Source organism: Bufo bufo (genome assembly GCF_905171765.1).
Source record: "Bufo bufo chromosome 1 unlocalized genomic scaffold, aBufBuf1.1 SUPER_1_unloc_4, whole genome shotgun sequence".
In the NCBI taxonomy this organism is placed as follows: Eukaryota; Metazoa; Chordata; class Amphibia; order Anura; family Bufonidae; genus Bufo; species Bufo bufo.
This window is the reverse complement of record NW_024399966.1, coordinates 98,916-119,583: the sequence shown is the minus strand read 5'-3', so window position 1 is coordinate 119,583 and position 20,668 is coordinate 98,916. Positions and strand designations below refer to the sequence as shown.

Here is a 20,668-nt window from a genome sequence, read left to right as displayed (position 1 = left end):
TCCTCGCTCATCTGCACAGCCCCATTGAAGTGAATGGGTCCGGATTCAGTGCGGGTGCAATGCGCTCACCTCACACATTGCACCCGCGCGGTGAAAGGGGCCCAAACAGAGGACCAGTGCCACCTGTGTAGATTCCCCTGCAGTGTACCATCCCCGCACTGCGACATCACTGTACTTAGTCAGGGGCTGCTGAGATCTCATTGTTGCTGCATCAAGCAGAAAAAAACGTATAGAAAGTATGGAGTCATCATAGACTGGGATAACTGGGAAAAGTGCAGGCCCGGGGGTAACGCGTCCCCGGCACTGGCCCGGGGGTAACGCGTCCCCGGCACTGGCCCGGGGGTAACGCGTCCCCGGCACTGGCCCGGGGGTAACGCGTCCCCGGCACTGGCCCGGGGGTAACGCGTCCCCGGCACTGGCCCGGGGGAAACACGTGCATCTGTGCCTCCCATTACTTTTGGTCCCTTAAGTGGGAGGCACATATGTAACTGCTGTAATTCCTGCACCGTTCACCTGATTAGGATATAAATCCCCTCACATTACAGCTGACAGTCTGCGGGGAAAGCTGACAGTCTGCGGGGAAAGCTGACAGTCTGCGGGGAAAGCTGACAGTCTGCGGGGAAAGCTGACAGTCTGCGGGGAAAGCTGACAGTCTGCGGGGAAAGCTGACAGTCTGCGGGGAAAGCTGACAGTCTGCGGGGAAAGCGCATCTTGTCCGTTCCATTTCACATCCAGTGTGGTGGTGTATAGAGCCAAAAATGTTAGAATTGTGTCCATGTCCCAATATTTATGGAGGACACAGACCTCTCCTCCACAGTGTATATACACACACACACACACACACACACCTCTCCTCCACAGTGTATACACACACACACACACACACACCTCTCCTCCACAGTGTATACACACACACAGACCTCTCCTCCACAGTGTATACACACACACACCTCTCCTCCACAGTGTATACACACACACACCTCTCCTCCACAGTGTATACACACACACACACACCTCTCCTCCACAGTGTATACACACACACACCTCTCCTCCACAGTGTATACACACACACACACACACCTCTCCTCCACAGTGTATACACACACACACACACCTCTCCTCCACAGTGTATACACACACACACACACCTCTCCTCCACAGTGTATACACACACACACACACCTCTCCTCCACAGTGTATACACACACACCTCTCCTCCACAGTGTATACACACACACACACCTCTCCTCCACAGTGTATACACACACACACACCTCTCCTCCACAGTGTATACACACACACACACACACACCTCTCCTCCACAGTGTATACACACACACACCTCCTCCACAGTGTATACACACACACACCTCCTCCACAGTGTATACACACACACACACACCTCTCCTCCACAGTGTATACACACACACACACCTCTCCTCCACAGTGTACACACACACACACACACACACCTCTCCTCCACAGTGTACACACACACACACACCTCTCCTCCACAGTGTATACACACACACACACACACACACCTCTCCTCCACAGTGTATACACACACACACCTCCTCCACAGTGTATACACACACACACCTCCTCCACAGTGTATACACACACACACACCTCCTCCACAGTGTATACACACACACACACCTCTCCTCCACAGTGTATACACACACAGACCTCCTCCACAGTGTATACACACACACACCTCTCCTCCACAGTGTATACACACACACACCTCCTCCACAGTGTATACACACACACACCTCTCCTCCACAGTGTATACACACACACACCTCTCCTCCACAGTGTATACACACACACACCTCTCCTCCACAGTGTATACACACACACACCTCTCCTCCACAGTGTATACACACACACACCTCTCCTCCACAGTGTATACACACACACACCTCCTCCACAGTGTATACACACACACACACACCTCCTCCACAGTGTATACACACACACACACACACCTCCTCCACAGTGTATACACACACACACACCTCCTCCACAGTGTATACACACACACAGACCTCTCCTCCACAGTGTATACACACACACCTCTCCTCCACAGTGTATACACACACAGACCTCTCCTCCACAGTGTATACACACACACACCTCTCCTCCACAGTGTATACACACACACCTCCTCCACAGTGTATACACACACACACACACACACCTCCTCCACAGTGTATACACACACACACACACCTCTCCTCCACAGTGTATACACACACACCTCTCCTCCACAGTGTATACACACACACACACACACCTCTCCTCCACAGTGTATACACACACACACCTCTCCTCCACAGTGTATACACACACACACCTCTCCTCCACAGTGTATACACACACAGACCTCTCCTCCACAGTGTATACACACACACACCTCTCCTCCACAGTGTATACACACACACACCTCTCCTCCACACTGTATACACACACAGACCTCTCCTCCACAGTGTACACACACACAGAGCTCTCCTCCACAGTGTACACACACACGGACCTCTCCTCCACAGTGTATACACACACGGACCTCTCCTCCACAGTGTACACACACACGGACCTCTCCTCCTGACACTGAGGAGCTGCCATCTCTGGCTGACCTTATTGTAAACAGCCGCCTGGGCTGCAGACAACTTCCGACCACGTGATATTGTGCGCGCCTACTTCTGACCCACGTGATATCGTGACGTCAGCAGGTCAGTGCCGCGCATGGAGCTGAGATACTAGCGAACAGCAAGCGGCAGCGCGGAGCCTGGAGGAGGCTGATCTGTCAGGATGCAGGTGGAAGACCGTCCTCGGGCCTCTGTGCGGCCTCCCGTCAGGTAGGAGACCGGAGGAGGAGAGAGGGGATCCTGACTGCTGTGCTCTGTGCCCTCCCCCACTGTGCTCTGTTCCCTCCCCCGCTGTCCTCTGTGCCCTCCTCCTCCCCCGCTGTCCTCTGTGCCCTCCTCCTCCCCCTCTGTCCTCTGTGCCCTCCCCCTCTGTCCTCTGTGCCCTCCCCCGCTGTCCTCTGTGCCCTCCCCCGCTGTCCTCTGTGCCCTCCCCCGCTGTCCTCTGTGCCCTCCCCCGCTGTCCTCTGTGCCCTCCCCCGCTGTCCTCTGTGCCCTCCTCCTCCCCCGCTGTCCTCTGTGCCCTCCTCCTCCCCCGCTGTCCTCTGCGCCCTCCCCCGCTGTCCTCTGCGCCCTCCCCCGCTGTGTTCTGCGCCCTCCTCCTCTCCGCTGTGTCCTCCCCCGCTGTCCTCTGTGCCCCCCTCCGTTCTCCCCTGTGCCCCCCCCCCCCCCCCTTCCTGCCGAAATATAGTAGAGGACTCTAGGTCTGTCAGTGGGAGCGGTGGCCGGGGTCTTCATCTACGGTTCTGTGAGTGGGAGCGGTGGCCGGGGTCTTCATCTACGGTTCTGTGAGTGGGAGCGGTGGCCGGGGTCTTCATCTACGGTTCTGTCAGTGGGAGCGGTGGCCGGGGTCTTCATCTACGGTTCTGTCAGTGGGAGCGGTGGCCGGGGTCTTCATCTACGGTTCTGTCAGTGGGAGCGGTGGCCGGGGTCTTCATCTCTGGTTCTGTCAGTGGGTGCGGTGGCCGGGGTCTTCATCTACTGTTCTGTCAGTGGGAGCGGTGGCCGGGGTCTTCATCTCTGGTTCTGTCAGTGGGAGCGGTGGCCGGGGTCTTCATCTCTGGTTCTGTCCGTGGGAGCTGTGGCCGGGGTCTTCATCTCTGGTTCTGTCATTGGGAGCGGTGGCCGGGGTCTTCATCTCTGGTTCTGTCCGTGGGAGCGGTGGCCGGGGTCTTCATCTACGGTTCTGTGAGTGGGAGCTGTGGCCGGGGTCTTCATCTCTGGTTCTGTCATTGGGAGCGGTGGCCGGGGTCTTCATCTACGGTTCTGTGAGTGGGAGTGGTGGCCGGGGTCTTCATCTACGGTTCTGTCCGTGGGAGCGGTGGCCGGGGTCTTCATCTACGGTTCTGTCCGTGGGAGCGGTGGCCGGGGTCTTCATCTACGGTTCTGTCCGTGGGAGCGGTGGCCGGGGTCTTCATCTACGGTTCTGTCCGTGGGAGCGGTGGCCGGGGTCTTCATCTACGGTTCTGTCCGTGGGAGCGGTGGCCGGGGTCTTCTTGTACGGTTCTGTCCGTGGGAGCGGTGGCCGGGGTCTTCATCTCTGGTTCTGTGAGTGGGAGCGGTGGCCGGGGTCTTCATCTACGGTTCTGTGAGTGGGAGCGGTGGCCGGGGTCTTTATCTACGGTTCTGTGAGTGGGAGCGGTGGCCGGGGTCTTCATCTCTGGTTCTGTGAGTGGGAGCTGTGGCCGGGGTCTTCATCTCTGGTTCTGTCAGTGGGAGCTGTGGCCGGGGTCTTCATCTACGGTTCTGTGAGTGGGAGCGGTGGCCGGGGTCTTCATCTACGGTTCTGTGAGTGGGAGCGGTGGCCGGGGTCTTCATCTCTGGTTCTGTCAGTGGGAGCGGTGGCCGGGGTCTTCATCTACGGTTCTGTGAGTGGGAGCGGTGGCCGGGGTCTTCATCTACGGTTCTGTGAGTGGGAGCGGTGGCCGGGGTCTTCATCTCTGGTTCTGTCAGTGGGAGCTGTGGCCGGGGTCTTCATCTCTGGTTCTGTGAGTGGGAGCGGTGGCCGGGGTCTTCATCTACGGTTCTGTGAGTGGGAGCGGTGGCCGGGGTCTTCATCTCTGGTTCTGTCAGTGGGAGCGGTGGCCGGGGTCTTCATCTCTGGTTCTGTCCGTGGGAGCTGTGGCCGGGGTCTTCATCTACGGTTCTGTCCGTGGGAGCGGTGGCCGGGGTCTTCATCTCTGGTTCTGTGAGTTGGAGCTGTGGCCGGGGTCTTCATCTACGGTTCTGTGAGTGGGAGCGGTGGCCGGGGTCTTCATCTCTGGTTCTGTCAGTGGGAGCGGTGGCCGGGGTCTTCATCTCTGGTTCTGTCAGTGGGAGCTGTGGCCGGGGTCTTCATCTCTGGTTCTGTCAGTGGGAGCGGTGGCTGGGGCCTTCATCTCTGGTTCTGTGATGTGGACCTGCTGCCCCGTTCTCATTCTGGATCTTCTTTGTCTGTAGCACATGAAGCCTTCAGGATCCCGCAGCTCCTATTCTTCTCTAGAGCCGGCCTTTTAAATATGGCCAAGGAGCAGAACGAGCTGACCAAGCGGATAATAGACGTCACCCTGAAGATCATGCACCTTTTGACTGGGGAGGTAAGTGGACTCCTACATGGAGCAGGTGGGTGCCCTGAGATGAAGGCCCCAGTATACCATGTTATCATCTGGAGAGAGATCCAGAGTATTATCCCAGGCAATAAGCCTCACCCCAGAGCGATTGGTGGGGCAGCGCTGCTCCCTGCTCCGTCCACTACACAGAGAACGGAACTGCGGGGGTCCGGGGACCCCCACTAGATACTGACGGCCTATCCACAGCAGTCACCACAGACAGGAGAGACCAGCCATAATGGACCATGATACACGTGATCCCCTGGACCCTGACAGCAGCCGTAACATGAGAATGTCTGATCTGTGGGCACCTTCCTATAGAGCAGGAGGAGCTGAGCAGATTATATATAAAGAGAACCTGTCACCGTGTAATCTGCAGGCAGAGTGTTATAGAGCAGGAGGAGCTGAGCAGATTATATATAAAGAGAACCTGTCACCATGTAATCTGCAGGCAGCGCGTTATAGAGCAGGAGGAGCTGAGCAGATTATATATAAAGAGAACCTGTCACCGTGTAATCTGCAGGCAGCGTGTTATAGAGCAGGAGGAGCTGAGCAGATTATATATAAAGAGAACCTGTCACCATGTAATCTGCAGGCAGTGTGTTATAGAGCAGGAGGAGCTGAGCAGATTATATATAAAGAGAACCTGTCACCGTGTAATCTGCAGGCAGTGTGTTATAGAGCAGGAGGAGCTGAGCAGATTATATATAAAGAGAACCTGTCACCATGTAATCTGCAGGCAGTGTGTTATAGAGCAGGAGGAGCTGAGCAGATTATATATAAAGAGAACCTGTCACCATGTAATCTGCAGGGAGCGTGTTATAGAGCAGGAGGAGCTGAGCAGATTATATATAAAGAGAACCTGTCACCATGTAATCTGCAGGCAGCGTGTTATAGAGCAGGAGGAGCTGAGCAGATTATATATAAAGAGAACCTGTCACCATGTAATCTGCAGGCAGCGTGTTATAGAGCAGGAGGAGCTGAGCAGATTATATATAAAGAGAACCTGTCACCATGTAATCTGCAGGCAGAGTGTTATAGAGCAGGAGGAGCTGAGCAGATTATATATAAGAGAACCTGTCACCATGTAATCTGCAGGCAGCGTGTTATAGAGCAGGAGGAGCTGAGCAGATTATATATAAAGAGAACCTGTCACCGTGTAATCTGCAGGCAGCGTGTTATAGAGCAGGAGGCGCTGAGCAGATTATATATACAGAGAACCTGTCACCGTATAATCTGCAGGCAGTGTGTTATAGAGCAGGAGGAGCTGAGCAGATTATATATACAGAGAACCTGTCACCGTGTAATCTGCAGACAGTGTGTTATAGAGCAGGAGGAGCTGAGCAGATTATATATACAGAGAACCTGTCACCGTGTAATCTGCAGACAGTGTGTTATAGAGCAGGAGGAGCTGAGCAGATTATATATAAAGAGAACCTGTCACCGTGTAATCTGCAGGCAGTGTGTTATAGAGCAGGAGGAGCTGAGCAGATTATATATAAAGAGAACCTGTCACCATGTAAACTGCAGGCAGTGTGTTATAGAGCAGGAGGAGCTGAGCAGATTATATATAAAGAGAACCTGTCACCATGTAATCTGCAGGGAGCGTGTTATAGAGCAGGAGGAGCTGAGCAGATTATATATAAAGAGAACCTGTCACCATGTAATCTGCAGGCAGCGTGTTATAGAGCAGGAGGAGCTGAGCAGATTATATATAAAGAGAACCTGTCACCATGTAATCTGCAGGCAGCGTGTTATAGAGCAGGAGGAGCTGAGCAGATTATATATAAAGAGAACCTATCACCATGTAATCTGCAGGCAGCGTGTTATAGAGCAGGAGGAGCTGAGCAGATTATATATAAAGAGAACCTGTCACCATGTAATCTGCAGACAGCGTGTTATAGAGCAGGAGAAGCTGAGCAGATTATATATACAGAGAACCTGTAACTATGTAATCTGCAGGCAGCGTGTTATAGAGCAGGAGGAGCTGAGCAGATTATATATACAGAGAACCTGTAACTATGTAATCTGCAGGCAGCGTGTTATAGAGCAGGAGGAGCTGAGCAGATTATATATAAAGAGAACCTGTAACTATGTAATCTGCAGGCAGCGTGTTATAGAGCAGGAGGAGATGAGCAGATTATATATAAAGAGGACCTGTCACCGTGTAATCTGCAGGGAGCGTGTTATAGAGCAGGAGGAGCTGAGCAGATTATATATAAAGAGAACCTGTCACCGTGTAATCTGCAGGGAGCGTGTTATAGAGCAGGAGGAGCTGAGCAGATTATATATAACGAGAACCTGTCACCGTGTAATCTGCAGGCAGTGTGTTATAGAGCAGGAGGAGCTGAGCAGATTATATATAAAGAGAACCTGTCACCATGTAATCTGCAGACAGCGTGTTATAGAGCAGGAGAAGCTGAGCAGATTATATATACAGAGAACCTGTAACTATGTAATCTGCAGGCAGAGTGTTATAGAGCAGGAGGAGCTGAGCAGATTATATATAAAGAGAACCTGTAACTATGTAATCTGCAGGCAGCGTGTTATAGAGCAGGAGGAGCTGAGCAGATTATATATAAAGAGAACCTGTCACCATATAATCTGCAGGCAGCGTGTTATAGAGCAGGAGGAGCTGAGCAGATTATATATAACGAGAACCTGTCACCGTGTAATCTGCAGGCAGCGTGTTATAGAGCAGGAGGATCTGAGCAGATTATATATACAGAGAACCGGTCACCGTGTAATCTGCAGGCAGCGCGTTATAGAGCAGGAGGATCTGAGCAGATTATATATATGGAGAACCTGTCACCATGTAATCTGCTGCAGGCAGCGTGTTATAAAGCAGGAGGAGCTGAGCAGATTATATATACAGAGAACCTGTCACCATGTAATCTGCAGGCAGCGTGTTATAGAGCAGGAGGAGCTGAGCAGATTATATATACAGAGAACCTGTCACCATGTAATCTGCAGGCAGCTTGTTATAGAGCAGGAGGAGCTGAGCAGATTATATATAAAGAGAACCTGTCACCATGTAATCTGCAGGCAGCGTGTTATAGAGCAGGAGGAGCTGAGCAGAATATATATACAGAGAACCTGTCACTGTATAATCTGCAGGCAGTGTGTTATAGAGCAGGAGGAGCTGAGCAGATTATATATACAGAGAACCTGTCACCGTGTAATCTGCAGGCAGTGTGTTATAGAGCAGGAGGAGCTGAGCAGATTATATATACAGAGAACCTGTCACCGTGTAATCTGCAGGCAGCGTGGTATAGAGCAGGAGGAGCTGAGCAGTTATATATACAGAGAACCTGTCACCGTGTAATCTGCAGGCCACGTGTTATAGAGCAGGAGGAGCTGAGCAGATTATATATAAAGAGGACCTGTCACCATGTAATCTGCAGGCAGTGTGTTATAGAGCAGGAGGAGCTGAGCAGATTACATATAAAGAGAACTTGTCACCATGTAATCTGCAGGCAGTGTGTTATAGAGCAGGAGGAGCTGAGCAGATTACATATAAAGAGAACCTGTCACCATGTAATCTGCAGGCAGCGTGTTATAGAGCAGGAGGAGCTGAGCAGATTATATATAAAGAGAACCTGTCACCATGTAATCTGCAGGCAGCGTGTTATAGAGCAGGAGGAGCTGAGCAGATTATATATAAAGAGAACCTGTCACCGTGTAATCTGCAGGCAGCGTGTTATAGAGCAGGAGGAGCTGAGCAGATTATATATACAGAGAACCTGTCACCGTGTAATCTGCAGGCAGCGTGTTATAGAGCAGGAGGAGCTGAGCAGATTATATATACAGAGAACCTGTCACCGTGTAATCTGCAGGCAGTGTGTTATAGAGCAGGAGGAGCTGAGCAGATTATATATACAGAGAACCTGTCACCGTGTAATCTGCAGGCAGCGTGTTATAGAGCAGGAGGAGCTGAGCAGATTATATATACAGAGAACCTGTCACCGTGTAATCTGCAGACAGTGTGTTATAGAGCAGGAGGAGCTGAGCAGTTATATATAAAGAGAACCTTTCACCATGTAATCTGCAGGCCACGTGTTATAGAGCAGGAGGAGCTGAGCAGATTATATATAAAGAGAACTCGTCACCGTGTAATCTGCAGACAGTGTGTTATAGAGCAGGAGGAGCTGAGCAGTTATATATAAAGAGAACCTTTCACCATGTAATCTGCAGGCCACGTGTTATAGAGCAGGAGGAGCTGAGCAGATTATATACAGAGGACCTGTCACTGTGTAATCTGCAGGCCACGTGTTATAGAGCAGGAGGAGCTGAGCAGATTATATATACAGAGAACCTGTCACCGTGTAATCTGCAGGCCACGTGTTATAGAGCAGGAGGAGCTGAGCAGATTATATATAAAGAGAACCCGTCACCGTGTAATCTGCAGGCAGCGTGTTATAGAGCAGGAGGAGCTGAGCAGATTATATACAGAGGACCTGTCACTGTGTAATCTGCAGGCCACGTGTTATAGAGCAGGAGGAGCTGGGAAGCGTTTTAGGGTAATTTGCAGTATTTCTCTTGATTTGATTGACAGCTTTCCTTATATGAGTAGAAAAGGCTTTGCGGGGGCTGCCCCATCTCGGCCCCTTCGGGTGGCGGCTTTAGGGATACAAGCAGGGCCCGTGCTCGGCTGTTCCTGTCCTTTCCTCTGTTGCTCAGCTCAGGAGAACAGGTTGTGTTGCTTCTATAATTCCCGGCGATGTGGGACACCCCTTTAAAGAGGACCTTTCACCTTGAAAAACATTGTGAACTAAGTATGCTGCCATGGAGAGCGGCGCCCAGGGATCTCACTGCACTTACTATTACCGCTGGGCGCCGCTCCGTTCTCCCGTTATGCCCTCCGGCATCTTCACTTACTAAGTTATAGTAGGCGGTGTCTGCCCTTGTCCTGTGGGCGTCTCCTTCTCCTAGGCTGTAGTGCTGGCCAATCGCAGCGCACAGCTCACAGCCTGGGAGAAAAAAACCTCCCAGGCTGTGAGCTGTGCGCTGCGATTGGCCAGCGCTGCAGCCTAGGAGAAGGAGACGCCCACAGGACAAGGGCAGACACCGCCTACTATAACTTACAGAGCGAAGATACCGGAGGGCATAACGGGAGAACGGAGCGGCGCCCGGGGACAATAGTAAGTGCAGTGAGATCCCTGGGCGCCGCTCTCCATGGCAGCATACTTAGTTCACAATTTTTTTGAAGGTGAAAGGTCCTCTTTAAATCCTTGACGTTGTTTAGCTTCTCCACCCCCGATGCCGATGGATAGGACTGCATATTCCATGTGACAGGTAAATATGGGAATCCTGAACCGAGCGACGTCCATCCTGGGATGGGTTTTGTATCCCTCTGGCCATTTTGCGGATCAGCTGCCACATTTGACCATAGAGCCCAGAGCAGTCCGGCTCATAGAGCGCCGATAGATTGTGACAACGTCACTTTTTAGTCCGGTCTAGAATTCACATGCAAGCTTTTGGGATGTGCAGAACGTAATGCACTAGCCACCCGTTTTTGATATTACCCTTAAAGAAGCGGACTGTAATCATGTAATCTTTTTTTTAGATCTATAAGACTGTGTGCAGAATCTGCATTGTATCATATGAGCTTATTACTGCTCTCCCTTTACTCGCACTGTCTAAGATATTATTGAGTGCTGTGTGCAGAATCTTCAGTGTAGCCTCTCGCTGCTCTTCCGTGACTCGCACTGTCTTAGAGATCAGGGAATGCTGTGTGCAGAATCTGCATTGTATCATATATGATGTTCTCTCCGCGTCTCACTCTGTCTTGGGTATCTGTGAGTGCTGTGTGCAGAATCTGCATTGTATCATATATGATGTTCTCTTCGCGTCTCACTCTGTCTTGGGTATTTGTGAGTCTGCACACAGCAATCTTCAGTGTAGCATATGAAATGCAGCTTCTCGCTGCTCTTCCGTGACTCGCACTGTCTTGGGTATCTGTGAGTGCTGTATGCAGAATCTGCATTGTATCATATATGATGTTCTCTCCACGTCTCACTCTGTCTTGGGTATCTGTGAGTGCTGTGTGCAGAATCTGCATTGTATCATATATGATGTTCTCTTCGCGTCTCACTCTGTCTTGGGTATTTGTGAGTCTGCACACAGCAATCTTCAGTGTAGCATATGAAATGCAGCTTCTCGCTGCTCTTCCGTGACTCGCACTGTCTTGGGTATCTGTGAGTGCTGTATGCAGAATCTGCATTGTATCATATATGATGTTCTCTCCGCGTCTCACTCTGTCTTGGGTATCTGTGAGTGCTGTATGCAGAATCTGCATTGTATCATATATGATGTTCTCTTCGCGTCTCACTCTGTCTTGGGTATCTGTGAGTGCTGTGTGCAGAATCTGCATTGTATCATATATGATGTTCTCTCCACGTCTCACTCTGTCTTGGGTATCTGTGAGTGCTGTGTGCAGAATCTGCATTGTATCATATATGATGTTCTCTTCGCGTCTCACTCTGTCTTGGGTATTTGTGAGTCTGCACACAGCAATCTTCAGTGTAGCATATGAAATGCAGCTTCTCGCTGCTCTTCCGTGACTCGCACTGTCTTAGAGATCAGGGAAAGCTGTGTGCAGAATCTGCATTGTATCATATATGATGTTCTCTCCACGTCTCACTCTGTCTTGGGTATCTGTGAGTGCTGTGTGCAGAATCTGCATTGTATCATATATGATGTTCTCTTCGCGTCTCACTCTGTCTTGGGTATTTGTGAGTCTGCACACAGCAATCTTCAGTGTAGCACATGAAATGCAGCTTCTCGCTGCTCTTCCGTGACTCGCACTGTCTTGGGTATCTGTGAGTGCTGTGTGCAGAATCTGCATTGTATCGTATATGATGATGTTCTCTTCGCGTCTCACTCTGTCTTGGGTATCTGTGAGTGCTGTGTGCAGAATCTGCATTGTATCATATGAAATGCAGCTTCTCGCTGCTCTTCCGTGACTCGCACTGTCTTAGAGACCAGGGAATGCTGTGTGCAGAATCTGCATTGTATTACATATGATGTTCTCTCCACGTCTGACTCTGTCTTGGGTATCTGTGAGTGCTGTGTGCAGAATCTGCATTGTATCATATATGATGTTTTCTCCACGTCTCACTCTGTCTTGGGTATCTGTGAGTGCTGTGTGCAGAATCTGCATTGTATCATATATGTCTTGGGTATTTGTGAGTCTGCACACAGCAATCTTCAGTGTAGCATATGAAATGCAGCTTCTCGCTGCTCTTCCGTGACTCGCACTGTCTTGGGTATCTGTGAGTGCTGTGTGCAGAATCTGCATTGTATCATATGAAATGCAGCTTTTCGCTGTTCTTCCGTGACTTGCACTGTCTTAGAGATCAGGGAGTGCTGTGTGCAGAATCTGCATTGTATCATATATGATGTTCTCTCCACGTCTCACTCTGTCTTGGGTATCTGTGAGTGCTGTGTGCAGAATCTGCATTGTATCATATGAAATGCAGCCTCTCGCTGCTCTTCCGTGACTCGCACTGTCTTAGAGATCAGGGAGTGCTGTGTGCAGAATCTGCATTGTATCATATATGATGTTCTCTCCACGTCTCACTCTGTCTTGGGTATCTGTGAGTGCTGTGTGCAGAATCTTCAGTGTATTCCTTTGAGATGAGGACGACGGGATGAAGCTGCATCCCCTAGGATACACTGAGACTCTGCAGTGTGATGAGGCAGACATTCTGTGTCACTGATCTTTTACTGCTGTGCTTAGTGGGATGAGACTTCGCCCCTCTGTCTTCCAACTTATGATGGGAAATGTAGACCCTAGTCGGGCAACCCATAAATGGCAGGTAAACTGAAGCAGGTGTACACACTAGCATTATTCTCGGATAATAACCTGTTTTTACCAGGGTGCTTCTTTAAAGGGGTTATCCTTTAATAATTTTTTTAACGTGCCCCCTTCATGTGGCTTACAACTATCGCACTGATAATGACAGTGTCCCTGCCACGCTCCTCTCCCCGGTGTAATTAGACATGTAATGTACACGGGTTGCGCCTGCGCAGTCAGGGAGCCTCTGGCTCTGACTACACACAGAGCCATCAGGATCACAACTGGTTACAGGCAGGAGTCTAGCGGAGGGGAGATATTCTGGGATTCCTGATATTTATCAGCATCTTTCTCTTTATATTCAGGACTACGGGGTGGAGAAGAAAACCTTTGGTAACGGTGTGACCCCCACCCGCCGTCCGTGTGTGTCAGAAGTATGGAGCCCGATTACAGAGCCTCACCCCCTGATACATGGGCAGGAGATCCTAGAGCTCACCCACAGGATCCTTCAGCTGCTGAGCGGAGAGGTGAACTGGTGGGGAATGCTGGGAAGTAGTGACAGCACTGGGGGGTCTGGGTGATGACCGTCTCCTTCTGTTGTCAGGTTCCAGTGCGGTGTCAGGATGTGGCGGTGTATTTCTCCATGGAGGAGTGGGAGTACGTAGAAGGACACCGAGATCTGTATGAGGACGTCATTGTGGAGGCCACCACATCACCAGGTAGTTATTAGCCTTCGTTACCTGCCCTCGGCTCCTCATTTCATGTTTCTGGTCACATTGAGCGGTACATAGGCCCGCTGGCGCCCCCATCAGACAACGATTGGCGCTCAATCAATCGTGATTCATGATTCATAAATGTTCAGTGGTAAGAACTTGCCGTTACTATTACTGTTCAGTGGTGTGGACCATGCGCCCCAAGACTTGTGTGGTGTACCGTACAGGGACCGGAAGACGCCTCCGTACAGGGACCGGATGACGCCTCCGTACAGGGACCGGATGACGCCTCCGTACAGGGACCGGATGACGCCTCCGTACAGGGACCGGATGACGCCTCCGTACAGGGACCGGATGACGCCTCCGTACAGGGACCGGATGACGCCTCCGTACAGGGACCGGATGACGCCTCCGTACAGGGACCGGATGACGCCTCCGTACAGGGACCGGATGACGCCTCCGTACAGGGACCGGATGACGCCTCCGTACAGGGACCGGATGACGCCTCCGTACAGGGACCGGATGACGCCTCCGTACAGGGACCGGATGACGCCTCCGTACAGGGACCGGATGACGCCTCCGTACAGGGACCGGATGACGCCTCCGTACAGGGACCGGATGACGCCTCCGTACAGGGACCGGATGACGCCTCCGTACAGGGACCGGATGACGCCTCCGTACAGGGACCGGATGACGCCTCCGTACAGGCACCGGATGACGCCTCTGTACAGGGACCGGATGACGCCTCTGTACAGGAACCGGATCCGTACAGGGACCGGAAGGCTCCTCCGTACAGGGACCGCATGACGCCTCCGTACAGGGACCGCATGAACACTCCGTACAGTGATAACACATCGACACAGTGACCGGAGAAGACTTTCATTTGATGAACCGGCTGGTTTTCAAACTTTTAATCATTGTTGTTCACTCACAAACCACCAGAGGGCGCCGAAGCACTAGCTCCCGCAGGTGATTAGGAAATCACCCGACAGGAAGCTGAATACAGGAGCTCCGTGCCTAGGACAGGAGCTTGCCTGCCGCCACCACGCCGCACGGCAGTACCAGCTTCCATCAGATAAGCTGCAACCCTAAAAGAAAAACACAAGGTTAGCCTGTAATCTAAGAGTACGGCAGCCAAATGGCTGCCCCCGTCTGTCCTGCAGTCCCAAAGGACAGAAAAAACCACACTGATGTATGGGGGGTTTGGCCTCTTATAGTGAGGTAATGGGGGCGTGGATTTATAGGATTACTTTACTTCATTAAATATTCCGTCTGTCCTACCAGTTTCACTGGGGTGGATAAACCCCACATGTGCTGCTGGTTAGGACGTAAGGGAAATATAGCATACTGTCTTCTGTAGTGTATATATATACAGCATACTGTCCTCTGTAGTATATATACAGTATACTGTCCTCTGTAGTATATACACAGTATACTGTCCTCTGTAGTATATATACAGTATACTGTCCTCTGTAGTGTGTATATATACAGTATACTGTCCTCTGTAGTGTATATATATACAGTATACTGTCCTCTGTAGTGTATATATACAGCATACTGTCCTCTGTAGTATATATACAGTATACTGTCCTCTGTAGTATATACACAGTATACTGTCCTCTGTAGTGTATATATATATATATATAGTATACTGTCCTCTGTAGTATATATACAGTATGCTGTCCTCTGTAGTATATATACAGTATGCTGTCCTCTGTAGTATATATACAGTATACTGTCCTCTGTAGTGTATATACAGTATACTGTCCTCTGTAGTATATATACAGTATACTGTCCTCTGTAGTATATACACAGTATACTGTCCTCTGTAGTATATATACAGTATACTGTCCTCTGTAGTGTATATATATATATACAGTATACTGTCCTCTGTAGTGTATATATATATATATAGTATACTGTCCTCTGTAGTATATATACAGTATGCTGTCCTCTGTAGTATATATACAGTATACTGTCCTCTGTAGTATATATACAGTATACTGTCCTCTGTAGTATATATACAGTATACTGTCCTCTGTAGTGTGTATATATACAGTATACTGTCCTCTGTAGTGTATATATATACAGTATACTGTCCTCTGTAGTGTATATATACAGCATACTGTCCTCTGTAGTATATATACAGTATACTGTCCTCTGTAGTATATACACAGTATACTGTCCTCTGTAGTGTATATATATATATATATAGTATACTGTCCTCTGTAGTATATATACAGTATGCTGTCCTCTGTAGTATATATACAGTATGCTGTCCTCTGTAGTATATATACAGTATACTGTCCTCTGTAGTGTATATACAGTATACTGTCCTCTGTAGTATATATACAGTATACTGTCCTCTGTAGTATATACACAGTATACTGTCCTCTGTAGTATATATACAGTATACTGTCCTCTGTAGTGTATATATATATATACAGTATACTGTCCTCTGTAGTGTATATACAGTATACTGTCCTCTGTAGTATATATATACAGTACACTGTCCTCTGTATTATATATATATATACAGTATACTGTCCTCTGTAGTGTATATATACAGTATACTGTCCTCTGTAGTATATATATACAGTATACTGTCCTCTGTAGTATATATACAGTATACTGTCCTCTGTAGTATATATACAGTATACTGTCCTCTGTAGTATATATATACAGTATACTGTCCTCTGTAGTATATATACAGTATACTGTCCTCTGTAGTATATGTACAGTATACTGTCCTCTGTAGTATATATACAGTATACTGTCCTCTGTAGTGTGTGTATATATACAGTATACTGTCCTCTGTAGTATATATACAGTGTACTGTCCTCTGTAGTATATATACAGTATACTGTCCTCTGTAGTGTATATATACAGTATACTGTCCTCTGTAGTATATATACAGTATACTGTCCTCTGTAGTATATATACAGTATACTGTCCTCTGTAGTGTATATATGCAGAATACTGTCCTCTGTAGTATATATACAGTATACTGTCCTCTGTAGTATATATATACAGTGTACTGTCCTCTGTAGTATATATACAGTATACTGTCCACTGTAGTATATATACACAGTATACTGTCCTCTGAAGTGTATATACAGTATACTGTCCTCTGTAGTGTATATATACAGTATACTGTACTCTGTAGTGTATATACAGTATACTGTCCTCTGTAGTGTATATATACAGTATACTGTCCTCTGTAGTATATATACTGTATACTGTCCTCTGTAGTGTATATACAGTATACAGTCCTCTGTAGTATATATTCAGTATACTGTCCTCTGTAGTGTATATATACAGTATACTGTCCTCTGTAGTGTATATATACAGTATACTGTCCTCTGTAGTATATATACAGTATACTGTCCTCTGTAGTATATATACAGTATACTGTCCTCTGTAGTGTATATATATAGTATACTGTCCTCTGTAGTATATATACAGTATGCTGTCCTCTGTAGTATATATATACAGTATGCTGTCCTCTGTAGTATATATACAGTATACTGTCCTCTGTAGTGTATATACAGTATACTGTCCTCTGTAGTATATATACAGTATACTGTCCTCTGTAGTATATATACAGTATACTGTCCTCTGTAGTGTATATATATATATATACAGTATACTGTCCTCTGTAGTGTATATACAGTATACTGTCCTCTGTAGTATATATATACAGTACACTGTCCTCTGTATTATATATATATATACAGTATACTGTCCTCTGTAGTGTATATATACAGTATACTGTCCTCTGTAGTGTATATATACAGTATACTGTCCTCTGTAGTATATATATATACAGTATACTGTCCTCTGTAGTATATATACAGTATACTGTCCTCTGTAGTATATATACAGTATACTGTCCTCTGTAGTATATATACAGTATACTGTCCTCTGTAGTATATATATACAGTATACTGTCCTCTGTAGTATATATACAGTATACTGTCCTCTGTAGTATATGTACAGTATACTGTCCTCTGTAGTATATATACAGTATACTGTCCTCTGTAGTGTGTGTATATATACAGTATACTGTCCTCTGTAGTGTATATATATATATACAGTATACTGTCCTCTGTAGTGTATATACAGTATACTGTCCTCTGTAGTATATATATACAGTATACTGTCCTCTGTATTATATATACATATACAGTATACTGTCCTCTGTAGTATATATACAGTATACTGTCCTCTGTAGTATATATATACAGTATACTGTCCTCTGTAGTATATATACAGTATACTGTCCTCTGTAGTATATATACAGTATACTGTCCTCTGTAGTATATATATACAGTATACTGTCCTCTGTAGTATATATACAGTATACTGTCCTCTGTAGTATATATACAGTATACTGTCCTCTGTAATATATATATACAGTATACTGTCCTCTGTAGTATATACAGTATACTGTCCTCTGTAGTATATATACAGTATACTGTCCTCTGTAGTATATACAGTATACTGTCCTCTGTAGTATATATACAGTATACTGTCCTCTGTAGTATATATATATATACAGTATACTGTCCTCTGTAGTATATACAGTATACTGTCCTCTGTAATATATATATACAGTATACTGTCCTCTGTAGTATATATACAGTATACTGTCCTCTGTAGTATATATACAGTATACTGTCCTCTGTAGTATATATACACAGTATACTGTCCTCTGTAGTATATATATATACAGTATACTGTCCTCTGTAGTATATATATACAGTATACTGTCCTCTGTAGTATATATATATACAGTATACTGTCCTCTGTAGTATATATACAGTATACTGTCCTCTGTAGTTTATATACAGTATACTGTCCTCTGTAGTGTATATACAGTATACTGTCCTCTGTAGTGTATATACAGTATACTGTCCTCTGTAGTGTATATACAGTATACTGCCCTCTGTAGTGTATATACAGTATACTGTCCTCTGTAGTATATATACAGTATACTGTCCTCTGTAGTATATATACAGTATACTGTCCTCTGTAGTGTATATATATACAGTATACTGTCCTCTGTAGTGTATATACAGTATACTGTCCTCTGTAGTGTATATATACAGTATACTGTCCTCTGTAGTATATATACAGTATACTGTCCTCTGTAGTATATATATATATATACAGTATACTGTCTTCTGTAGTATATATACAGTATACTGTCCTCTGTAGTATATATATACAGTATACTGTCCTCTGTAGTATATATACAGTATACTGTCCTCTGTAGTATATATATACAGTATACTGTCCTCTGTAGTATATATATATACAGTATACTGTCCTCTGTAGTGTATATATATACAGTATACTGTCCTCTGTAGTATATATATATATATACAGTATACTGTCCTCTGTAGTATATATATATATACAGTATACTGTCCTCTGTAGTATATATATATATATACAGTATACTGTCCTCTGTAGTATATATATATATATACAGTATACTGTCCTCTGTAGTATATATACAGTATACTGTCCTCTGTAGTATATATACAGTATACTGTCCTCTGTAGTATATATACAGTATACTGTCCTCTGTAGTATATATATACAGTATACTGTCCTCTGTAGTGTATATACAGTATACTGTCCTCTGTAGTGTATATATACAGTATACTGTCCTCTGTACTATATATATACAGTATTCTGTCCTCTGTAGTATATATATATATATACAGTATACTGTCCTCTGTAGTGTATATATACAGTATACTGTCCTCTGTAGTGTATATACAGTATACTGTCCTCTGTAGTATATATACAGTATACTGTCCTCTGTAGTATATATACAGTATACTGTCCTCTGTAGTGTATATATGCAGAATGCTGTCCTCTGTAGTATATATACAGTATACTGTCCTCTGTAGTGTGTGTATATATACAGTATACTGTCCTCTGTAGTATATATACAGTGTACTGTCCTCTGTAGTATATATACAGTATACTGTCCTCTGTAGTGTATATATACAGTATACTGTCCTCTGTAGTGTATATATACAGTATACTGTCCTCTGTAGTATATATACACAGTATACTGTCCTCTGTAGTATATATACAGTATACTGTCCTCTGTAGTATATATACAGTATACTGTCCTCTGTAGTGTATATATGCAGAATACTGTCCTCTGTAGTATATATACGGTATACTGTCCTCTGTAGTATATATATACAGTGTACTGTCCTCTGTAGTATATATACAGTATACTGTCCACTGTAGTATATATACACAGTATACTGTCCACTGTAGTATATATACACAGTATACTGTCCTCTGAAGTGTATATACAGTATACTGTCCTCTGTAGTGTATATATACAGTATACTGTACTCTGTAGTGTATATACAGTATACTGTCCTCTGTAGTGTATATATACAGTATACTGTCCTCTGTAGTATATATACTGTATACTGTCCTCTGTAGTGTATATACAGTATACAGTCCTCTGTAGTATATATTCAGTATACTGTCCTCTGTAGTGTATATATACAGTATACTGTCCTCTGTAGTGTATATATACAGTATACTGTCCTCTGTAGTATATATACAGTATACTGTCCTCTGTAGTGTATATATATAGTATACTGTCCTCTGTAGTATATATACAGTATGCTGTCCTCTGTAGTATATATACAGTATGCTGTCCTCTGTAGTATATATACAGTATACTGTCCTCTGTAGTGTATATACAGTATACTGTCCTCTGTAGTGTATATACAGTATACTGTCCTCTGTAGTATATATACAGTATACTGTCCTCTGTAGTATATACACAGTATACTGTCCTCTGTAGTATATATATACAGTATACTGTCCTCTGTAGTGTATATATATATATATATATACAGTATACTGTCCTCT

The 20,668-nt window shown here is 46.2% G+C and overlaps 1 protein-coding gene across 3 annotated transcripts in view; it reads left to right on the top strand.

The window, feature by feature from the left end:
• The first annotated feature begins 2,746 nt into the window (after nt 1–2,746).
• Nucleotides 2,747–20,668, top strand: part of LOC120982713 (zinc finger protein OZF-like) — a 57,081-nt gene continuing 39,159 nt past the window's right edge. For 2 of the 3 annotated variants that reach the window (XM_040412974.1, XM_040412972.1), the window contains exons 1-4: nt 2,747–2,864; nt 5,091–5,227; nt 13,403–13,564; nt 13,642–13,756. In XM_040412974.1, coding sequence (XP_040268908.1) covers nt 5,150–5,227; nt 13,403–13,564; nt 13,642–13,756 — 355 coding nt within the window. In that variant the 5' untranslated portion in view covers nt 2,747–2,864; nt 5,091–5,149. Of the gene's footprint in view, nt 2,865–5,090; nt 5,253–13,402; nt 13,565–13,641; nt 13,757–20,668 lie in introns of those variants that run through there. The other variant, XM_040412973.1, reaches the window with a different exon arrangement.